Raw genomic sequence first — 21,157 nt, 5'->3', positions numbered from 1 at the left:
AGATATATTATAAATATTGCCAGTGTTGTGACAAATCCAGGGAATTTGTCCTTTCTCCCCAAGAGGAAGCTGTCCCCTCTGAAACTAGTGAGGTGAGCCTGCTAAGCAAAACCATCTCTAGAGGTTTGGGCAAGCAAGATCTTACTGGAAGTGACTCCCCTGTTGGAGACAAGAACTCCCAAACTCTAAAGATTGTAAGATCTTCCTTAAAAACTATATCCCCTGTGTTGTCAGTATATATGGGAATAGAGAATAATGTTCACCTAGTGTGCCCTTTGCCCATGCTTGGTGCGGATTGCTGACCCCTTCTGGAAGATGAAACCCCAGAATCAATTGTACTGTTTCCTGTTCATTTCAGGGCAGCACATATAAGGGATCATACCCTCAGGAAGAAAGAGAAAGCAGCTGACATGAACTCAATCAGGTGGGTGGATAGACGTGCAAAGCGGATGCTGCAGCACGAAGGTGACAGCCTGGAGACATAAATGCTGCCAGGCCCGAAGTGCCAGAGGAGCAAAGCTCCCTGCTCTCTACCGGAGAGCAACCCCACCACCACCAAGGTGGAAGGCTGGCATGCCAGAACATAGGCACCCACCAGTGGAAGCAAGGAACTAGCGTCCCAAGGAGGTGGAATTTGCTGCAGTCAGAGCGATAATCACTCCCGGCAGAGAAGACCACAGAACAGCAGGTACGCAGTGCGAGAGTCAGAGAGAGAGAGAGAGTGATTGACCTCCACAGCGACCCACCAGAAGCTCAGAATTCTTTAATACAGACCGCCGAAGGGCTCAATGAAGACATCAGCCTGATAACTAAGGGGAACCAGTATCCCTCATGACTAAAGGGACCCCACAAAAACAGGGCATAGAAAAAAATACCACAATGGGGCAAGACAGAAGATCATATCCAAGAAGTGTGCGTGAACCAAACAGAGCAGAGGAGAAGACCCTAGAGGGGAGTGGGCAAATGGGTTAGTCCGCCCGAAGGATATATACGTTGTCGAGATACAGAGGTCTGAGCCGACCAAATAATCATAATGTTTAGAGAAGCCAAAGAACTTTAATCACAGCCGTGAATTAGGGTCCATAGGTACACAGGGCACCACCATAAAGTACCCCACACAAAAAAGTGAACTGATCTGAAGGGGAGAGCCAAAGAGGCTCCTAGAACCATCTTCAACGCTACAAAGCCTAGTAAAACAAAGGGGAAGTGCACTTGTAAAGGTTATCTAGAGTGTGTGAAGGTCCCAGAAAATCACCCTGTTCACTTGAACTAAATGGACCAAGAACTTTTGAGATCTGTTGGGACGAAGGTCTGTGAAAGCGTAAAGGGAAGATTTCAATTATTTTTCTTTGGATTATAAAGATTGTGAAGTGGAACCGGAGCAGAGAAAACCATGATGAGTAATTCCACCTTTATACAAGAACTTTATGATTTTGTTGGAACTGTGACCGGAGGCAAAAACCTGTAAAGCTGAGGAAGACATTTCAAAAGACGTTTAATGGGAGGGTGTCAAGCACCACCACAGCAGCAAACCAAGCCAGAGTATTAATGTATTCTAATTTTGTTTTCGTTTTTAGAGAGGTAGGGCCAGTTGGGTAGCTTAGGTTTGGATAGAGAACAGCGTTGTGTTATGAAAGATGTCCTGACAAGTACCTTTGTGTTTCCTTTTGCAGATAGGGAACCCCATCGTAGCAAAAGGGATAGCTGAGATATATGATATATGATATGGCATTTATGACGCGCCTATACACAAGTGTTTCATGGCGCGACGAGGCAGGGAGGGGGAACAGAGGGACGACAGACAACGATCTTAGTAGGCCAGGTGACATTGAGATAGCGCAAGTGCAGGGGATGGGGGAAAGGGAAAGTGCAGGGGGAGAGATTTGTATGTGTGTTAATAAAACGTGCATTTTAACCATGACTAGTTGTCCAAGTACAATCTCTGGCCCACCAGAGTGGCCTTGCCAATTGTCTCCAGTAGTGTCCATCTCTGGTGGACTCAGATCTTGCATGTATCCTCTTAAGTCCTCACTTGAGACAATTTTCCAAAATGCTTTTCCACATTTAAATGGCACAATTATTTTTAGTGCTTCCCACTTATTATTTAGTAATTCTTTCTTCATCCTAGATATCAGAGATTTGCAATCATTGCATAAATGTTTAATTTGGTCATAATCTTCCTTTTTGGCAGTCTTCTAGCACTATAACAATTTGCTATGGCTAGCCCTTCATTCATGGCATGGATTGGTTGTAGAGGTGCACTCGTATATTCCACTTCAAGGATAACGTAAACAAATTGAGTAAGTAACCAAATAATTCTTGGTGCTGACCTATTAGACCTGTGCTACCAGATCTGACAAACAATTGGAAAACAAGAATATTACACTTCATAAATCAAAATCATTCATAAAACTCTATATAAACACTTTCAAAGAGTGAACATTCACATAGAGAAACAATTCAATTCAACCTATTTTGAATAGTAAAGAGTGTTTACTATTCAAAATAGGTTGAATTGAATTGTTTCTCTATGTGAATTTTGACTCTTTGAAAGAGTTTTATGAATGATTTTGATGTCTGAAGTGTAAAATTCTATGTTTTTGATTTATGTGCTTGACATCTAATTACATTTATTTATAAAAACCAATACTTTTGCAGTATTTTACTGTGTTAGCAGTGCACCTATTTGTGTCTCGGTGAGTTTCTGAGGCACCATTTCTTGTTTTCCAATAGCCCTTCATTCATGGCCATGCCTACCTTTTGAGATTTTGTCAAAAGGTTGCCCTGTTTGGTAAGGAAAGGATTAAGAAGATCAGAGCTTTGAACACAAATCTCATTCAGAGTTGATACAATTTATGGTAAAAAAGGAGTTGAGCATTGGGAGTAGTATTTTGTACATCATTGGTAACACATTTTTCATGAAAACGTTGGCTCATCACATTTGTCTGGCCAATTTTGAATTAGAAACACTACTAACTCTGTGATGCCCCCAAGTCGTGTTAAATATTTTTACTAAAGCAGACTCCGGTTCGTGATGATCACTTTCGATTCTTTGGATTACGTTAAGGTCATCATGACGCGCCAGCCCTCCACATAATGCATGAAGACCAAAATATTATTGGCCTCGGATGCAGAGATAATGATGTAATATATACTGTCACGGGTAGCAAACTCCTCTGTCATCCAAGTGTTGCTGCTACAATCACTTTTGGTATTTGAAATGGGTGTTCGGTAAAGGTACTTGACACACTGAAAAACACATTTTAGAATTATTGCATAAGCTCTTTTAAGCATAATATCACCAAGCATGTTTTGTATAGAGGTGCAAATATGCATATGCATTCCATTTGGCAGTAATTTTCCACAGTCCCTGTTTTTGCAATGTACAATTAGATACCTCTGTGTAACATTAATCACTAAAGTGCCATGTAAACTGATTGGATCTTGCATTATCATAGCCATTATCAGCTTCCTAGCAGTCCTTAGCTGTCACTTCTCCATAGCAAACTAACGAAAGGAAGGTGAACACATTGTATATGACATTTTAGATTATTCAAGAAAACATTTGGTCTTTAGAAAAATGTTTCATGAGTAACCTCAATATATGATACTGTTAGCAAAAGTAGAGGTGACAAAGTGTTATAACCTTTACACTTTTGTAATTAGGGTAATGAAATGTATTCTTACTATTTATTTATAATTAATGCTCCAAATAACACATTCAACAAAGATTCAAGATGCATATTCCAAATATTACAGACATACAGCCTTAACATGACAGCCATGGATCTTTTGCACATGTTTCTGCACTAATCCTTTTCCAAACTCTCATCAGGGTGATAAACTCATGTTGAATTGGGCCGGGTTGGGCTACTCAAAGATAACCTTGCATCTTGTCTATCAGTGTAAGTACAACTTGAAAAATAAACAAATCAGTTAAACATCTATTACCTTGATTCCAAGATGGCCGCCTGCTGAAGTGGACGCACGTCCCCTGCGCTCCGCACCCGCGGATAAAACAAAAGTTTACAAAGGTGTATATCAACTGCAGCAACTATAAGTAACGTCGTCCGAGAACGCGTGAGACAGCGGGTGCAATCTGAAAATACATTGTGACCCACAACGGAGCTGGATTGCTTATAATTGCGGAGAGCGGCCGCCCCTCCCCCATCCCAGCGGATCTCAGTCGGGCTCCGTCTGCTGCCGCGCAATCACTTGGAGCTTCCCACCCCCCACAGTGGAGACTAAGGTGCCAGACTGCGGGCCCCTCCGCGCTCGATGCAAGACTGAAAAGGGCATCGTACGCCGGGCACAACTCGGGTGAAGTCACGCGGCTTAAACAACGGCTGCCAACAAGTAAGGCAGTCCCAGTAGGGACCAAGTCTACCGAGCCACATCAGCAGCGTGAACGGGGATGGAGCCCGTACACCGTTCGCCCCCCCCCTCACACCCCTCCTTTGCAGCCGGAAATAACCGATTCCCGCAACACTGAGACGCGGGCCTCCTTCCACCCTCGGATTGCGGTGGTTGGGGGCTTTAGTGCCGGGGCTGGAGAAGTAAACACACACTTGACCTGAAGCTGGTCCCCCCTGGAGCCGCGATTGACAGCGAAAGCTCTGCAGGAACCCGGAGTGTCTTGGATAGAACAACGTAGCTGTGGAGCCGACTGTCACACAACACGCGAGCACAGGAGTCGAGGCTCGCTGTCACCGGAGGCCTGCAAACTGAATCCAACTCGACTGCCAAGGTGAGAGGTGCTTCCCCTGCCCTCTCCTCACCCACTTCACAGAGGTCTCCACCGGCTAGGCTGCAAACCCAGAGTAGTCTGCTTGCGCATATTTACCCCCCCATGAAGAGAAGAAACAGACAGCGCGGACACTAAACATAATAAAGCCGGGGGGGTGAGTTCAATCAACCCAACAAGCGTCACAACCTGCTTGGCTGAGACTCTAAACCAGCCCCACTCACTCCTGTGAACTCCTTCGCTTCGGGGGGGGGGGGTCAAGCGGAACAGTCAGATTAACGGGCATAACACGCAAGTTAAAACTTGCACTGTCCATCAATAACAATTGGTCCCAATTTATGCGCCCGACCGAAGTCTACACGAGCCAAGTGTCTGACGAAAGAGATGTATTGAGACCACCCCTAGCGCACCCCCCCGCCCAACTGGCTCAGAGAATAGGGCTCCAAAATGAACAAATGAACACAGAACTGGGACCCATTGACCCTAACTTCTGCTGGCCTGGCACCTCAAAAGTTTAAGTCATCGGGTTCCCTCCCAACAGGGCACACCCAGAATATAAAAGCGACTCACCCGGGACAGGTCCCCAATTCAGATGCCGGGCACCAGAACTAAAAGCGCCCCGCCTAGGTTGAAAGGTTCGCTAAGGAGACAAGAACACCAACTAGCCAAGTACTGGGGACAGACGAAGCAGCAAGATCAGTTTCCCCAGCAAGCACAACCGGAATCATCTGAGCCACCCCGGAAACACCTCATAGAACCATGGATGCAGACAAAGAAGAACTGTTGTCTTGTCTGAAAGGTATGGAAGCCAGGATGACCACAGCATTTCAGGCTCAAATAGGTCAACTGAGGGAAGACCTAAAAACCTCTCTGCAGGAAATTCGGAAAGAGGTAAACGAACTTGGGAACCGAGTTGACACAGTTGAAAGCGGCCTCTCCGCCTTATCTGAAGAGTCCAAACAGTCCAGCCTCCTGCTGGACCAAATAGCAACTGCTACGAACAACCTGGAACTACAGGTGGAAGACCTTGAAAATAGATCAAGACGTTCCAACATACGAGTCAAAGGGCTACCTGAAACGATCCCTGATGGCGAACTCCGTGAGACGCTCCAACTGGCCTTCAGTAACATATTACGTGATCCACCACCAGAATCCATTGGATTTGATAGAATACATCGGGTTGGACCCAGAAGGAGTGACCCTGGGGCCTGCCCACGGGATGTGCTGGTGGCACTCACCTCATTCACAACGAAAGAATGCATCCTGAAAGCTACCAGGTCCAGCACTGGCCTGACAGTTAATGGCCACGAGATTAAACTGTTCCAGAACCTCGCCCTTTCCACGCTACACAAGCGCAGACTCATGCGCCCGGTGACAAAAACCTTACAGGGAAAACAAATCCCCTATCGATGGGCGTATCCTTTTGGCCTAATGTTCAAGTTGGGATGGAAAACAGAGGCGAATAACTACATGTGAGGAGGGTCAGGCGTTATTAAATCTGGAGGAAGATCCGAACTCTCCGGATAGAGACAAGATACGACAGCTACAAGATCCCGGGCCCAACCCGTGGGAATGGTCCACGGCGCGCAGAGGCAGACCGAGAAATGAATCAAAATTAGATGGCCCACGAGGATGCCAGGACCTCCAGAAACGCTAATGGTGCTATACGATAACTGAGTTCACATTCCGACTGAGATCTGTCTGCTGATCTATACACTGCAATTTATACAAGCTCCTATAAGCAGTCGGTGCGGAGGCAGGCAATGCCAATCTATGGAATCCAACGCGAGACATTACAACTTTGAGTCTCGCGTCCCTTGTGAATTGCTGCTCGACCTGACACCCCAAATAGTTAGTGGGGAGGATTCTATGGAATCTGGGTTGTTGAGGACACAAGGGGGGGAGAAGGGAGGGTAGGGGGGTGGGGGGGACAAGGAGAGGGTGGGGAAAGCTATCAGAGATTAACATAATGAGACGCAGCAAGAAGCACCAGAAAGGACAAAACACTCCCCCACCCCCCCACAAACGCAGATCAAAGAAATAGACAGGCACTGGGTCGGTTTCTTCGGGAACTGGGAGTCATTGAGACCTGGCGATTTTTTCAAGGGGACAACAGGGAATATACCCACTACTCGGTGGTTCACCTGGGCTATTCAAGAATAGATATGATCCTTGTCTCTACTACGTTAATTCCCCAAATAACTGGGGGGGAAATTGGGGTGGAATATCACTCAGACCATGCGCCAGTGATAGTGGGTGTAGCCTGGAGGGTGGGTGATCACAAAAGTAAATCTCCCTGGAAACTGAATGAAGTCCTATTGAGAGACATAGCACTCAGAGCACATATTGAGACCTCTATAAATAACTACTTTAAAGAAAATGACAATGGGGAAACAAGCTGGGGGACAATATGGGATGCAGGGAAGGCGGTGATCAGGGGTGAACTCATGTCACAAGCAGCAGCATACTACCGAGAAAAAGCAATAGTGACTCATCGGTTAGAAACAGAGGTGAAAAATGCGGAAATACAACATAAAACTTGCCTCTCAAGGAAATCCCTGCGTGCACTCCGGAAGATCAGAACACAGCTCGAGCATCATACTGCGGACCAGATGGCCATGTCACTACTCCTCACGAAACAGTCCTACTACATTCATGGGGGCAAAGCAAACCGATTTCTAGTGGCGAAACTGAGGAAGCGTAAAGCCTGCAACTACATAGTACAATTGGACGATGAACATGGGAAACCGCACACAGCAGAGCCAGACAAAATTACAATAATGAAACATTTCCACGAGACATTCCTGAGCACCGAAAAACTAGACCCCACACAGCAGTTTGCCTATATAAACTCTCTACCTCTTCCCCAAATAACAGAACAAGACAGAACTAGTCTTGGAAGTCCGATTTCAGCGCAAGAGGTCAGCGACGCCATCTCGGCCTTGCCTGCCAACAAAACTCTGGGCCCCGATGGTTTCAGCAACGGTTACTATAAAACCTTTCGTATCCAATTACTTGGCCCACTGACAAAGCTTTATAACACCATCAGAGAAGACGGGAGAGTGACGCCAGACATGGAAAAGTCCACAACTATTCTGCCCTTGAAGCCCGGGAGGGATCCGCGCAACTGCGCAAGCTACCGCCCTATAACGCTATTGAACACTGATGCAAAGATTTACGCGAAGATATTAGCTACCCGACTGATGAAAGTACTCCCTGATATAATACATGACGATCAAGCAGGATTCATCACAGACCGCCACACACAGGACAATATCAGAAGGTCAATAGACATTATAGATGCTGGACGAAGGACGCAACAAGAGTTCGCAATAGCTGCCTTGGACGCCTCCCGTGCATTTGACAGTATGGACTGGAACTATCTGTCTCTAATCCTGGAGCGTTTTGGTTGTGGCCCGGTGTTCACCAAGATTGTTCTAGCCAACTATCAAACCCCATCGACAACCCTCATGATCAACGGCCAGAAAACGGAACCGATAGAAGTCAGAAGAGGCACGAGACAGGGATGTCCCCTGTCCCCGCTGATATTCGCAATGGCAATGGAAACGTGTGCCATACGGTTCACACTACAAACCAACATCAAGGGCGTGACCCTAGGCTCCGAAGCCCACAAACTTGCATTATATGTGGATGACATTATCTTCTACATGGGTGATCCAGGTAACACAATGCCCTGGGCAATGGCTAAATAAGAAGAATTCAGGCAAGTCTCGGGATTCTCCGTAAATTTTCCCAAATCGAAAGCAATGAACATCACGGCGAAGAGGGAAACGATAGCAAGGCTAGAGCAATCATACCAATTGACATGGGTGAAAGACTCCCTTGACTACCTGGGAATACGACTAACCACGGAACCAAGTAAGCTTTTCCAGGCGAACATCTCTCCCTTATGGAAGCAATTATAAAAAGACATGCTCAAATGGGAATCCCAAGAACTATCGTGGTTTGCCCGCATCACGGCAGTAAAAATGACCATACTCCCACACCTGCTTTATGCGGTAAGCTCAATCCCTGTGTCCATTCCACCAACCAAAATCAAAGAGCTGCAGAAAGCAATAGTTAAATTCATATGGCAAGGCAAGCAGCCAAGGATCCAGAAGGGTATCCTAATGCGACCTCCGCTTTTGGGAAGCCTCGGAATACCAGACGTGGGCAGATATATATTGGCAGCACATTTAGCCCCTATACTGCGATGGGCCAAGGTCGAACATCATAAAGGATGGTGTAGAATAGAACAATCAGTCACGTCGATCCCTCTGGTCTCACTCCTAGGTCTGAAAGCTAAACACAGAGAAGGTGGTGGTGCCCTCCTGGAATCCACAAAGGGATCCTTGCAGAGCTGGGACATAGCTAGGAAACAGAAACGTATCCCAACGTGTCTGGGTCCATATTCACCTATACTACATAACCCAGACTTTACTCCGGGCCTTCGAGGCAAACTTTGGGAGGGTTGGAATGAAGCGGGGACCCTGACTTTGGCTGAGATGTATAGGGATGGCTCCCCACTGCAATTCACGGACTGCCAGCAGAAGTTTGGTATAGGAGAAAGGGAGCGATACAGGTATATGCAAATCAGACATTGGATAACTCAACCCATGGTGAAAAGAGCGGGCACACGATCACCGTCCGGCCTGGAACTAACCTTACAGGAGGGCCTGCCCAAAAAAGGGGTCTCCAGACTCTATAAACTCCTTTCAAACTCCCAAACGTCAGATCGCCTCCTATATCAAGTGAACTGGGAGAGAGACTTGCAAGAATCCATAACGGAAGAAGAGTGGTGCAAAATATGGTCTCAAGCTCATGGTGCCTCCAAATGTACCTCAATCAAATAGTCCGCCTATAAAATGTGCTTTAGGTGGTATATGCCCCCGCACCGTTTACATAAGATCACCAAGACCTACTCGCCGTTCTGCTGGAGAAACCGTGGAGAGAGAGGGGACCGAATCCACATTCGGTGGTCATGCCCCAAGGCAACGGTCTATTGGAAGGAGATTCTGGGCCACATTAAAGATATCACAGGTGTGGACCTTCCGTTGTCCCCGAAAACTATCCTATTAGGTGTCCCGATTGAGGGCAAATATGCAATGTCCGGGGCGACCGCCTCTCTCATTACTCATCTGCTAACTGCTGCAAGGATGACCATAGCGCAAAACTGGAAAAATGAGGAGGGTCCCATAGTGGCATGGTGGTGGGTCAAGATCTGGGGAGTGATGGCCATGGAGAAAATCTGTGCACTTACGGCTGGTAAATATCAAAAATTTCTGGCGACCTGGTCCCCGTTCCACGAGTGTGTGAGCGATAGAGAGGCCCTCTTTTTTAAACCCCGGCTTCTCAGGAGTATACATGTCATATGAGGGATAACGGCACGGAGGAATGAACTCGGGATTAACCCTAAACGGAACCCTTTCATCTGTTGATCTCTGTAATGTATTATGATATTTTTATGAAGTGTTAGTTAAAGCAGGGTGGGGGGAGGGAAGGGGAAGACAGAAGGGGAAAGAAGTGGGGGGATTTCTAAATAGTAAATGACGAACTTTCAAAGGTTGAGACGTTTCGCCTATTTTTGGTTAACATCAGAAAGAGAGGGAGGTTGATTGAGAATGTTAATTTACTGTATCTGAACTGTTTTGATATTCTTGTATTCCTCTGATCCAAAAATAAAGTGTTTTTAAAAAACATCTATTACCTTTATCTTGAGTACAATCGTCCTGTAACCATCCTATCCTTAGTGATAGTTATAATAAATCATATACCCCGCTATAGCACAACAGTATTATTTAATATAGCATGTCAACGCCTTTGTGGGTTACATAGGTAGGGTGTATCAACATCTTTGGAATACACTAAACAACTCCCTGGGATTACTGAACTCCCACTTAAACAATGTGCCAGGAGAGAAGTTACATACTAAGTGCTTGCACAACTGTTACTCTCTCTTTATATCAACAACTTGCATAATCACCTTGTAAAATGTACGGTTGAGGTTCCCCATTTGGGTGGCATGTCAGTACCGGTGTACACTTATGCAGACAATACTGTCCTTGTTTCAAGAAATGCATGCTCATTGCAACTTTTATTTGATGCTTCTTTTGCTTTCATTGGAAATTTGGGCCTGTTGACCAAGTTGACTAAGCCTGCAGTTTTTGTTTGCCAATGAGGCCAACAGCATTTGAAACTGCCTGTCTTTGGTGCAGGGAGTGAAATAATTAATCTTCGCAAAAACTATGATTATTTGGGATGCACATTCACATTTAGGTTGAATGGAGGGTTGTATATAGTGAACCAGAAAATTAAAACGATTGTCCTCCAGTGACACCCCTTCCTCACCAGAATCTTCCTCTGATGAAAACACCACTTCCTCGTCAGATGGAGCGGTAGAGCCCTTCTTCTTGGAAGTCTTCCTTTCCTTGTAGAGAAGTGGCCGACCCCGGGAGGTAGCCACTATGCCCGCTGGGTGCACAGCCTAGGTAGGAGGCTGACCTCCCAGAAGCCACTAGGGGTGAATGGAAAAAGCCTGAGCCAACAGGAAGTAACAGTTCCAGAAGAGAGAGAGCTGGAGGCACTGTAGACTGGAGAAGCCAGGTAGGTAACAGGAGCGAGTGAAACCAAGAGCTGTTAGCCAAAGCTCGAAATGAGTGAGACGAGCGAGTGAAAGGGAGCAGGGAGGAAGGCAGCGAAACGGGGAAGGAGAGTGAGGAGGCGGAGGAACCGCGGGACAGAGGGGGAGAGCAGTGCGGGGGAGCCGTGCGGCAAGAGGGAGAGAAGCGTGGAGGAGCTGCAGGACTACGAGAGGGGAAAAAACTAAGTGTGCGAACCAGGGAAGAGGAAAGCACAGAGCGATTGCAACGCTGGAATGAGTCGGCCAAGCCAGCTCTTATGCGAGCGAGAAGCCCGGGAGGCAGGAACACGCGATCACGTTGGTGAAAATGTGAAAGCATGTTAATGGAGGATCTTCCACTTTCTCCATAAACTCCACAGGCGCTGCCCGGTGACAACGATACAAGCTCTGAGGGCTCTATCAGCTTTGGCCATATCATCTAAATGCCAGCCGATTGACATGATGTTGATAGTCTACTCTGCTAATGCAAAATATATAGCAAAATATGGGGCAGGCTTGTGAGCCATTTCAGGTGTGACCTGTCCACAAACTATGGAGAACTGTTTCCTTAAATCTCTACTTGACTTGCCCAACTCTGCTCCTACATTTTCCATCCATAGTGAACTTGGACTGGCATATTTGCTCTGCGGGGATCAAGGGCATGGGTGTTGCGGCCTGTTCTACAGCCTTCTCCGCCCAGAAGGGACACCGTACTGCCGAGGGGAGGCCACGCCCCCTCTTCTACAAATTCCGCAGGGCCTAAAGCCCGCGGGGATCAAGGGCGCGGGTGTTGCGCGCCCATAGGGTGTTCGGCGCCTGGAGGGAGAGGCGCAAAGTTAGTCCAGCCCAATATGGAGTGTGGACCCTGTGCACCCTGTGGACTGTGGGGTTCGAGGAAGTGACTGAGCTTAAACGCTGTCTATGTGGTGAGCCTGATATTGCTAGACAGTGTTGGGAGGGGGAGGGGATATGGAAATGTTCGCATCCTGGCGCTGAATGCATAGAAGGTGTACAAGGCCCGGCACTGCAGCACATTTAGCACACGTAGCGTGGGTAGGTGAAACCCCTCTTATTCCTGAACTGTTCCAAGACCTCTTTCTACTAAGGCCGCATGATGGTTGGCCCTCCCCAGGATGCTGCCTTTGGAGCCATGGCAGGAGGAGAAATCTCCTCCCTTTTTTCCCCCCCTCTACCTCTCGACTTCCTCACTTCTATCAAATCTAAAGGGCCTCACTGGCGCAACAGAAACCAATTATGGGCAAAGGACTGAGGGGGGTATGTCGATCAAAGCTTTGGGGGTCACGCTGGGAGCCATGCAGGAAATGGGAGCTTGTACGGGGAGCTTCGGCATGAACAGAGCCCCTACCCAACTTTATTAGGCCCCTGTGGGTGTTAAAAGAGGGAGACTCTGCTCACCCTACGTTCAAGCTACCCTGCACCTCCAGCCCGCAGGTGGGGGCCCCAACTCGGCCCTATGGGTTCACTTGTGGTCTTGTTTCGCCTCCTCTCCCCATATCCAGCCCGGCAAACCCATTTCTGGATGAACCTGTGCTCCGTGTGAATTTGTCAACCCCTGGATGGGGCCTTGACTATGCAGCCACTGCCACTCTCCTGAACACCCTGGCCAACGGCTGTGAGAGGATTTCCACTGGCATTTTGAAGTAGACTGGAGCAAATGTGTTGCTGGCCCCACTTTTGGCTCCTTCTGCGGGACTGTCCCGTCCTGGTCCATCTTCTAGCCAAAAACCTGGTGTCACAGCCACGCAGGTGCCATTGGCTCTCCCTGAAGCCGAAGCATATCCCCAAGTACACTACCCTGCTTCTCCTGTGCCCATGTTTCTGGGGGCAAAGGTTCAGCTGATCCGGTGTCTGGGCTGGGGAGAGAAGTTCAGCGCCCCACCCAGCATTGTGAGCGAGTCCACGCTTGATGTTTCCTCGGGGGTCAGTTCCTTCCTCTGTCTTAGCCCCCTTGGGCTTTCAACCCCCCCAAAAGGAGAACATTTTTCATCAGCCCCACCTTCCTCTGAACCTGCAGAATTGTCAAGTTGTCCCCGTCACCTCCTGCTCACTGAGGTGGCCGAGATTAATAACCTCCTACTATTCTTGATGAAGTGGGTGTTGGGGGTCAGGGGGAAAGGTGGTGCGGGGAGAGGCAGTGAGGGTTCAGCAGGGATTGGCCCTGGGGGCTTAGAGGGACCTAAGTTAGAGTCTTTCAAAGGGACTCATTCTTCGCACCCCTGTCCATCCCCTGTTTCCGTGGTCAGGACTCTGCCACCCACGAGGAGTCGATCAGTGGAGGTTCTTCCACCAGTCCCTCCCCCACAGAGGGAGTCCATCAGGACCTTAGTCTTGTGGGTCGAGCACCCAGCCTTGCGTAACCTCGGGGGGGGGGGGGGGGGGGGGGGAGCCCAGGGAAATCCACGTTCAGTGGGGAGGGGGGATAGTGCTCTAATGCCCGGTTAGTGGAGACCCCTATCGGGGTACAAGACACCTGAAGGCTGTAACAGTTCCATGGTGCTTCTGCATGGTGTCCCAAAACTATCGCCTGACACAAGAGAACCAAGGGACACCCTTTGGAACAAATGTCTTCACTGGTTGCGTGCTGATGGGGATTGTGGGTTTGTGTCCAGGCGTTCTTTGGCGGAGTGCATGAGACTGTCCAAACTCCCAACCAAAACAGAGACTGTTAAACTGGTTTTCGGGGACGCCTTCATGGCAAGGGACGTTCTGGGAAAATGTAATGGCCATTGGCGGCCAAGGAAAAGTGGTATTACAGTCAGCGTACCCTTTATGCCTGCCACTGTGCGCCCCATAGGAACCCCCTCTAGTAATAGTCCCCTCTCAGGGGCTAATTTAACTGCCTTGGGTCCGCGATGCTATGTGAGTCACCAGAGGCAAGGGGATGGTGGTGCCTGATCCTTGGTAAAAAAAGAACTATTTGGGGGCACTTTTGGAGGGTGCAGCCTCTTGTACGGCTTTGCAGTCGCTTTTTTGTTGTGTTTATTGTAATTATTTGTTAGAATTGTTTTTTTAGGATGCACTTTGATGGCCTTTCTGGCCGAATAAAGTTGATAATGATGATGATGAATTGATACTCAAACCTGTAAAACATTGGTTCAGAGTTTGGGCAAACGATAGAACAGCCCTTTCGTATTTAACATTAAAACATGTTATCTCATTGGAGGCAAACATTTTGCATATTCCTTGGCTAACATTTATTAAAAACATATGGCCTTGGTAAATAGTACTGAAAGTTTTACTACTATAACGTCTCTTCTTAGGCTAAAGTTATTGATGGGATGAAACCATCGACAATTTAGTCCAAAATTGCATCACCTCCAAATGTCACACTGCTCCTCTTTGAGAAGCCTCTGTTGCTCTTGAAACAAGCATCTCCCCATAGAGCCCCTCAACAAATCTACCGCCAGAGAACGAGTGTCCATCAGTCTTGCATCCCAGATCTGAAAACACCTTTGCTTTTTAGATTCCAAGCATCCATGACCAGCTCACCTTCTGCTGAACCACCTTGCTATAAGAATAATAACAGTCCTGTTATTTCTGCTACCCAGACCTCTGGTAATAGGACCACTTTGTCATGTAAGGATTGTACTCAACACGTGCTTAGTTATGATAATATAGGAAGTAGGAAATATGGCATATCTATTATATTTCCACAGTTCAATCGTTTTGCTCATTTAGAAGTGATACCTATTGTAGGAACACTGAAATGATAAGATCATATTCAACTTTCAAAATGATAAGATCATATTCCAACTCTCCCTGGATGTATTGTGTTATACATGTCACTACTGCCGGAGGAATAACATCTGCACAAAAGCAACTCATGAACAGAGTGTCTTGTGGCCCTTGGATGGAACCTGCAAAAAGTGTCTTACTCAATACCGTGTGCCCAGGGTTAACATTATTACAGGCGTTTATTTATGTTGTTACATTTAATTTAGTCTCTCACTCTAGTCTTGACATACTTGCCATTCGATCTGGGTTAACAGGTGGTGAAGGGTGTTAAGACGGATTTCTCAACTCTTTCCTGGAGAGGCAGAGGTTCAGAAGGCTAGCCTAGTTTCTTGGAACAGGGTAACCTCTGGACAAGCCAGACCAATCAGGGTAACGATCGCGGCGGTCAAGACTAGGTCTCAAGAGGGGTGAGGGTGATGAAAGCCCGCAATGAGCACACAAAGCAAGGACACTTACAAATTACTCCAAGCAGGTGTTATATTAAAAATATATACACATTTATTACAAGGCCTTTGTAACATTGACCGTAGCGAGAAATCACAATAAAACTCAAGTAAACCAACACATAGCAAACCAATACAATATATATACAAATACAAACAAGTCTAACGAGTTAGACGCACGAAATGTGTAGACCACCTAGATGGGGAGGAAAACAGGCAGTGCGAATAATAATTATACCCAGTCCGCCTTCAGAGGCACCTAACTAAAAGGAAGTCCAAGCCCTACGAAGAGTGGAGCCTTGTACTCAAAAGTACCTGCACACGCTGGTGCAAACGGGCAAAAAGGGGAGTCTCTTTGAGGGAATCATGCAGTTTAGTTCGGTGAACAAATGAAGATGAACAGAGCTCCGCGACTCAAGCGCAGCCTCCACTGTGGGCAGAAGCAGAGCGCGAGTACGGAAAGGCGTGCTGTTAGACACAGCGGGGAAAAGCTATGGGCTCCTGCAGGAGGGCGACCAGTTCCTAGCGATGCTACTCACCGGTCCCCGATGCAAGCAGATCCAGGCTTCTCCGCGTCAGTTTCAGTGCTGGCAGGTTCAGATAGGAGCAGGGGACGTCTCGTCGTCGTGTAGATTCCACAGCAGCAGAAGTTGAGTTGAAGATGTCCCAAACGCAGTGAACCCGCACAGTTTGTTACCACAGCAGGGCAACGGAGCGGCCGTGTGTATTTCAGCCAAATGTACACTACTCACTTCAGACCTGGGAATGCCAAGTGTACGAATCGTGTGAGAGTGGCAAGGACTTGTAATACAACACAACCTGACGGCGGTTACAGAGCAAGACTCCTGGGTAGGCTGTCAGTCTGCTGGATGGCCCAGAGACACTTCCAAAGGCTTACGTGCAGGAGATGGTGAAGATGCCGAGAATAGTTGTTGCCACTATTCCAAGGGGTCGAAGTACCAGTACAGGCCTTCTCGTTCGATCAGAGATAGAAAGGGTTTCACAAAGCGACAGCAGTGCAGAGGAGCAGTCCTTCAGCGGGTCACCAGCGATTCCTCGGTTTAGCCTCGTGGTTGCAGGATACTTGGCTCCTGTATTCCTTTGTTCGTGAGAACTCAGGAGATCGACATGGTAGTGGTGTTTCCAGCCTCCTCTTATCCAGATTTCCTTCGCGCCAAAACGGAGGGGATCCAATAGGAGATCTGCTCACAAAACACTCACACCATACGTGGACCTATCACGGACCACGGTGGTCCCAGGCATTCAAAGCACACTAGACTTTCTGGCATCCAGGATGTGTATTGGGACCAGACATCCCAGCCCACATTCCTGGAGGCGCACACAAGGCCTGTAGAAGCCTGCGAAAGCATCTGTGTTTCGCGGAAAAGTACATGCCAAAATAAGGAAGGCCCCGGGTCAGTTCAACCTGGGGAAGGTGAAAGGAGCAAGACGGTCAGCGGACAGGACTGGTCTGGCCATCTTGGAAGCCAGGCCACCATTTTGGGCTAAGCGCGAGAAACGCGCTTAAACAGCCAGAAGAAGCTCAAAACACAAAGAAACAATCGCTGCCACCATTCCTGTCCATGATTCACTTGCACCGTTCGTTACAATCCAATGAGAATGTCTAGGGCCTGTAGAATGACTAGAGACCCGAGAGAGCTGTAACTTAGCTTACTGTGCCCTCTCGTGTCATGTTGTGCGAAAGCTGCAACATGATAAAAACTACGGAAAACAATGTCTCCCGGTACTGACTGTCTTAAGGGCATGTCAGTTTCCCTGTAAGAAGTGAGCGAAAGCCCAGAGGAGTGCGGCGTAAGGCTGCGCTTCTCTGGCAAAGTCCAGAACACGGTGCAAAACAACAGCAAAAAGTTTAGGGGTTGCCACATGGAAGGAAAATTACCTACAATTAGAAATCTTTCCTAACAAAGGGGAAAAGCACAAAGAATGCATTAGATTTCTGAGCAGCAATAATTATAAGTGATGGGGAGGGGGACTGCTGGAAGTGTCAAATTGTATACCCTTTCTAAAGACAAAATACATTATTGGTCAGTGGCTTTCGGGGCCTGCAGTGGCAATTCACTGCAGGATGAGAGTCCTGGCGCAACAGTGTATGCCTTCTATGGTAGCCTTTCTAAACCTAGGCATAACAAGTATGGTCGGTCTTTGGATCATGAGTTTCATGTAGTCATCTAATTGTCTTGAATACAACATTAAGAAAAGGTTGTTCATGCAAGTCCACCATGCACATGATTGGTTTTATGGTAGACAAATAGGAATGTGGATTTCTAGTCACATTGTATTTAAATTATCTTACATTTTTTACTTTTATTAGGTAGCACCCTTAGCCAAATCGGTAGCAATATTAGCTTTAGAAAGGTATGCTACTCTCTAAATGACAAACTTAAATGCTCAGTGATGTAATTTCAGTACATTGTCGGAACTGATTACAATGATACCTATAAGGAAGCTTTCAATATACCAGCTCGCACGCTGGGATTCACAGCTTTGTGTTTCCCATCCACCAGTTGTACAATGTTATAGTCTGAAGTAATTCAAGGGAGGCAAGATTTTCAACCTCTCTGGCTTTTCAACTATGGAAGGACCAGAAGATTGCTCAGGCTTCCAAGCTTACCAGAGCCCCAAGTGCTTTTTAACTCACCCAGGCCCATGAGCTTGGTCAACTTTTTAAACTCCTTTAAGCCTCTTAGCTTTCTTAGTGTCTGGGCTGCTGCTTGCCTCATGGCTGACTGCCCTATTCTCATGTCCTTGCTCCAGCTTTATATAGACCTTTTCGCTTATGGGGCCCGTTATCGTGGGTTCTGATAAGTTGTATTGATGCATCGATTGTGTCAAGCCTCTGGAAAGGCTCCACTCCCAACTTTGTCTTTGCCAACCCGGATACATGTATGTAGTGCCTTGAGGATTCAACAGCCTTGGTAGCCATTTTGATCTAGGCAGAATTCCCACTTCCCTTCCTCAGCTCTGCTCCTGTGATTCACTGCCTGTCTGTCTCCAGCTGTGCTAAAGTTTTCTACACTGTAGATTCTCTGCTTTATCTGGTAAGTGAGGATACGTACTGTTGTACGTAATTACATTGAGCTGTCCTGCATGTTGCATGTTTCTCTGCTCTCAGCCTCCATGTATTCGGTTCCTTTTCTCTGTGAAGATCCCGCTAGCGGGACCACAACTGGATTCCCATAGTCTCTATTATTTTATATCTTTATATCTTTAACCAATGGTTATCCTTATCTGTTAAATACTATTTTCTTAAGGAATGGCTCCAATTAGAGAGTGTCTGCCACAGCCATTCCCATCACATTAGCTTTGGTACTAATGGTTTGATTAGAAACTTTACTCACTATCTGGTGCCTCTGGGTGTTGGAGAAAAACGTGTTCTTGTTGCTGCTGCCCAGAAATCTAAAAGCAAAATAAGAAAATAGTGTTATAGTCCATGCGACATTGTCCCCACATCCAATGTCCCCACAGGGCCACATAACGTTGTTCATCCACACGAGCTAAGAGAACAAAGAGTAAATGGCATGCTTGCAGTCATGAAAACCAACTCGTACAAGGATAGTTTGCTTGTCTTGAAGGGGCAGGTGTAGAGATCAACCGGCAGACTGGGCAGCTCATTGTGTAGCAGGTTTGGAATCTGCATCTTCTTCAGAATTTCAGCAGACCAGTTTTTTGATTGATTTGGCATAGTCTGTCAAAGAAAAAGGAGGGCACTTTTAATGAAAGTACAGGACGTTGCTATACAAATAAAATCAGATTGGGTGAGAAACACAACAACAAGATTAAAAGGAGATAGAGGAAACAAGGTCCAATGAAGTGAGAGGAAGAATTTTTGAGGCATTTATTTTGAGGTCACAGTGGCACATTTCTATATATTCTAGATAGATCTGCCCTCCACAATAAAAGATGCAGAATGGGGTACACACCCAAAACACTTAGTTCGAAGGATTCCACTTATCCTGAGGTCAAATAAAGAACTCATTGGAGTGTGACAGTGGCAGACTCAGTGATGCAGCCCCTGACAGGTCCAACGTTACAACTTAAATGGCACATGAGTGATGAAGTCAGATACTCAAAATCTTTATTTTATACTTGTATTCGCAATCCAGTAGTGGGAGTTTCAAGCTTCTAAGTAGGAACTAACTAGTCCTTAGCCAGTCTCCCTGCACTTCTATGTTTTTGACACCATAATTCGCAGAGTCTCTTCCTTTACCATGCTTCCCACCAGAGGATCAAAGGAACCAATGGGACCCAGCCAGTCTCCTGCTTGTGTTTCACAGTTCATCCCTTACCTTAAAACAAGTTACTCAGTGTCGGGACTTCCTTTCTCAACTTAAACTGCTTAAGATCTGTCTGCCCCTCCTTGCTTCAACAGTGCACTTCTCTTTTCTTGAAACATGTTGGTGTTCATTCACGAGGCAGCCGACTACAGTTTCGAAAAGTGCAATGTGACCACAAGACTACTATTCCCACAATGCGAGTCATTTGGCTTCACATTTCTGCCAACTAATTTGCGAGGCAACAGAGTAAAGTTCTCGCCAAGCATTTAACTTTACTTGAAATCTGTTCAAAATCGCTTGTGAGGCATCACTCCCACAATTGAAACCAGTTGACCTGAAATGTCTCTGTAGTTACTGTGGAGAAGCAGGCTATAGTTCCCACAGTGCAATTCACTTTATCTCAAATCCCTCATCAGTCACTGGTGTTTCCCACAATGCAATTAACGTGAGAGCAATCTCTACGTAGTCACGTGCGAGGCAGCAGACAACAAACCCCACAATTAAATGATGCATTGGTGTCAACCTCCCTTTCTCTTTTGTTTCCCCTATGCCCCCCCCTGTGCCTCCTTCCTGTCTGTACCCCCCTTGTGTGACCTTCCCTCCCCCGTCCCCTGCCTGGGCTCCCTAACCCCCACCCTTTTTTCCTCCTCTCAACCCCTATGGTGCTCTCTGTCTCACCTATCTTTTTGAACTCCTTTTATTTGGACTATCCTATCCCTCTCACTAAGTCTGGCAGGAAGAAGTTCAAAAGGGACATCCTGGCCTCCAACCCAGGCCTCCCTATCGATGATACCTATATACCAGTGCTTCCTCCAGACAGACCCTTACCAACATACTCTTTGCTGTTCCCTCTCCAGCCTATGGTTGCCATATGTGGCATTTTGTTCCACATCGCTACTCTTAATTCTCGTTCAGCTGTCAAACACTCCTCTGACATCTGCCGTCTCCTGGAAGAGCTTGATTTGGATGTACTCGGTCTCACCAAGACTTGGTTCACTGTCAACTCTGTCACGAGTTGTGATACTCTCCATGGCTACAAGATCCTCTCCGAACCCAGAACCAACCATCCCGGTGTGGGTGTAGCCTTGATTTTCCCAGAGTGGATTCCTGCTTCTATCATTCCAATGCAGCACTACTCCTACTTTGAATGCCTGGTCTGCAGACTCTATCTCTCCTGGCCTCTCTCTCACTGTGGCCACTATCTACAGGCTGCCTGGCCAGGTTGCCCCCTTCCTCTCCGAGTATGCTGACCTCTGCCTCTCACCTTCTCCTCCTCAGAGTCTTGAACATCCACCTGGAT

The 21,157-nt window shown here is 47.0% G+C and overlaps 1 protein-coding gene across 2 annotated transcripts in view; it reads right to left on the bottom strand.

The window, feature by feature from the left end:
* Window positions 1-21,157, bottom strand: part of ANO7 (anoctamin 7) — a 1,967,083-nt gene that overhangs the window by 1,383,804 nt on the left and 562,122 nt on the right. For both annotated transcript variants that reach the window (XM_069618104.1, XM_069618105.1), the window contains exons 6-7: window positions 19,132-19,268; window positions 18,922-18,979 (exon numbers count right to left, since the gene is read on the bottom strand). In XM_069618104.1, coding sequence (XP_069474205.1) covers window positions 18,922-18,979; window positions 19,132-19,268 — 195 coding nt within the window. The remainder of the gene's footprint in view (window positions 1-18,921; window positions 18,980-19,131; window positions 19,269-21,157) is intronic.

The sequence above is a fragment of the Ambystoma mexicanum genome, chromosome 10, assembly GCF_040938575.1.
Source record: "Ambystoma mexicanum isolate Mex_15411 chromosome 10, UKY_AmexF1_1, whole genome shotgun sequence".
NCBI lineage: Eukaryota > Metazoa > Chordata > Amphibia > Caudata > Ambystomatidae > Ambystoma > Ambystoma mexicanum.
Note: the sequence above shows the minus strand (reverse complement) of the source record. Positions and strands in the feature narration are given on the sequence as shown.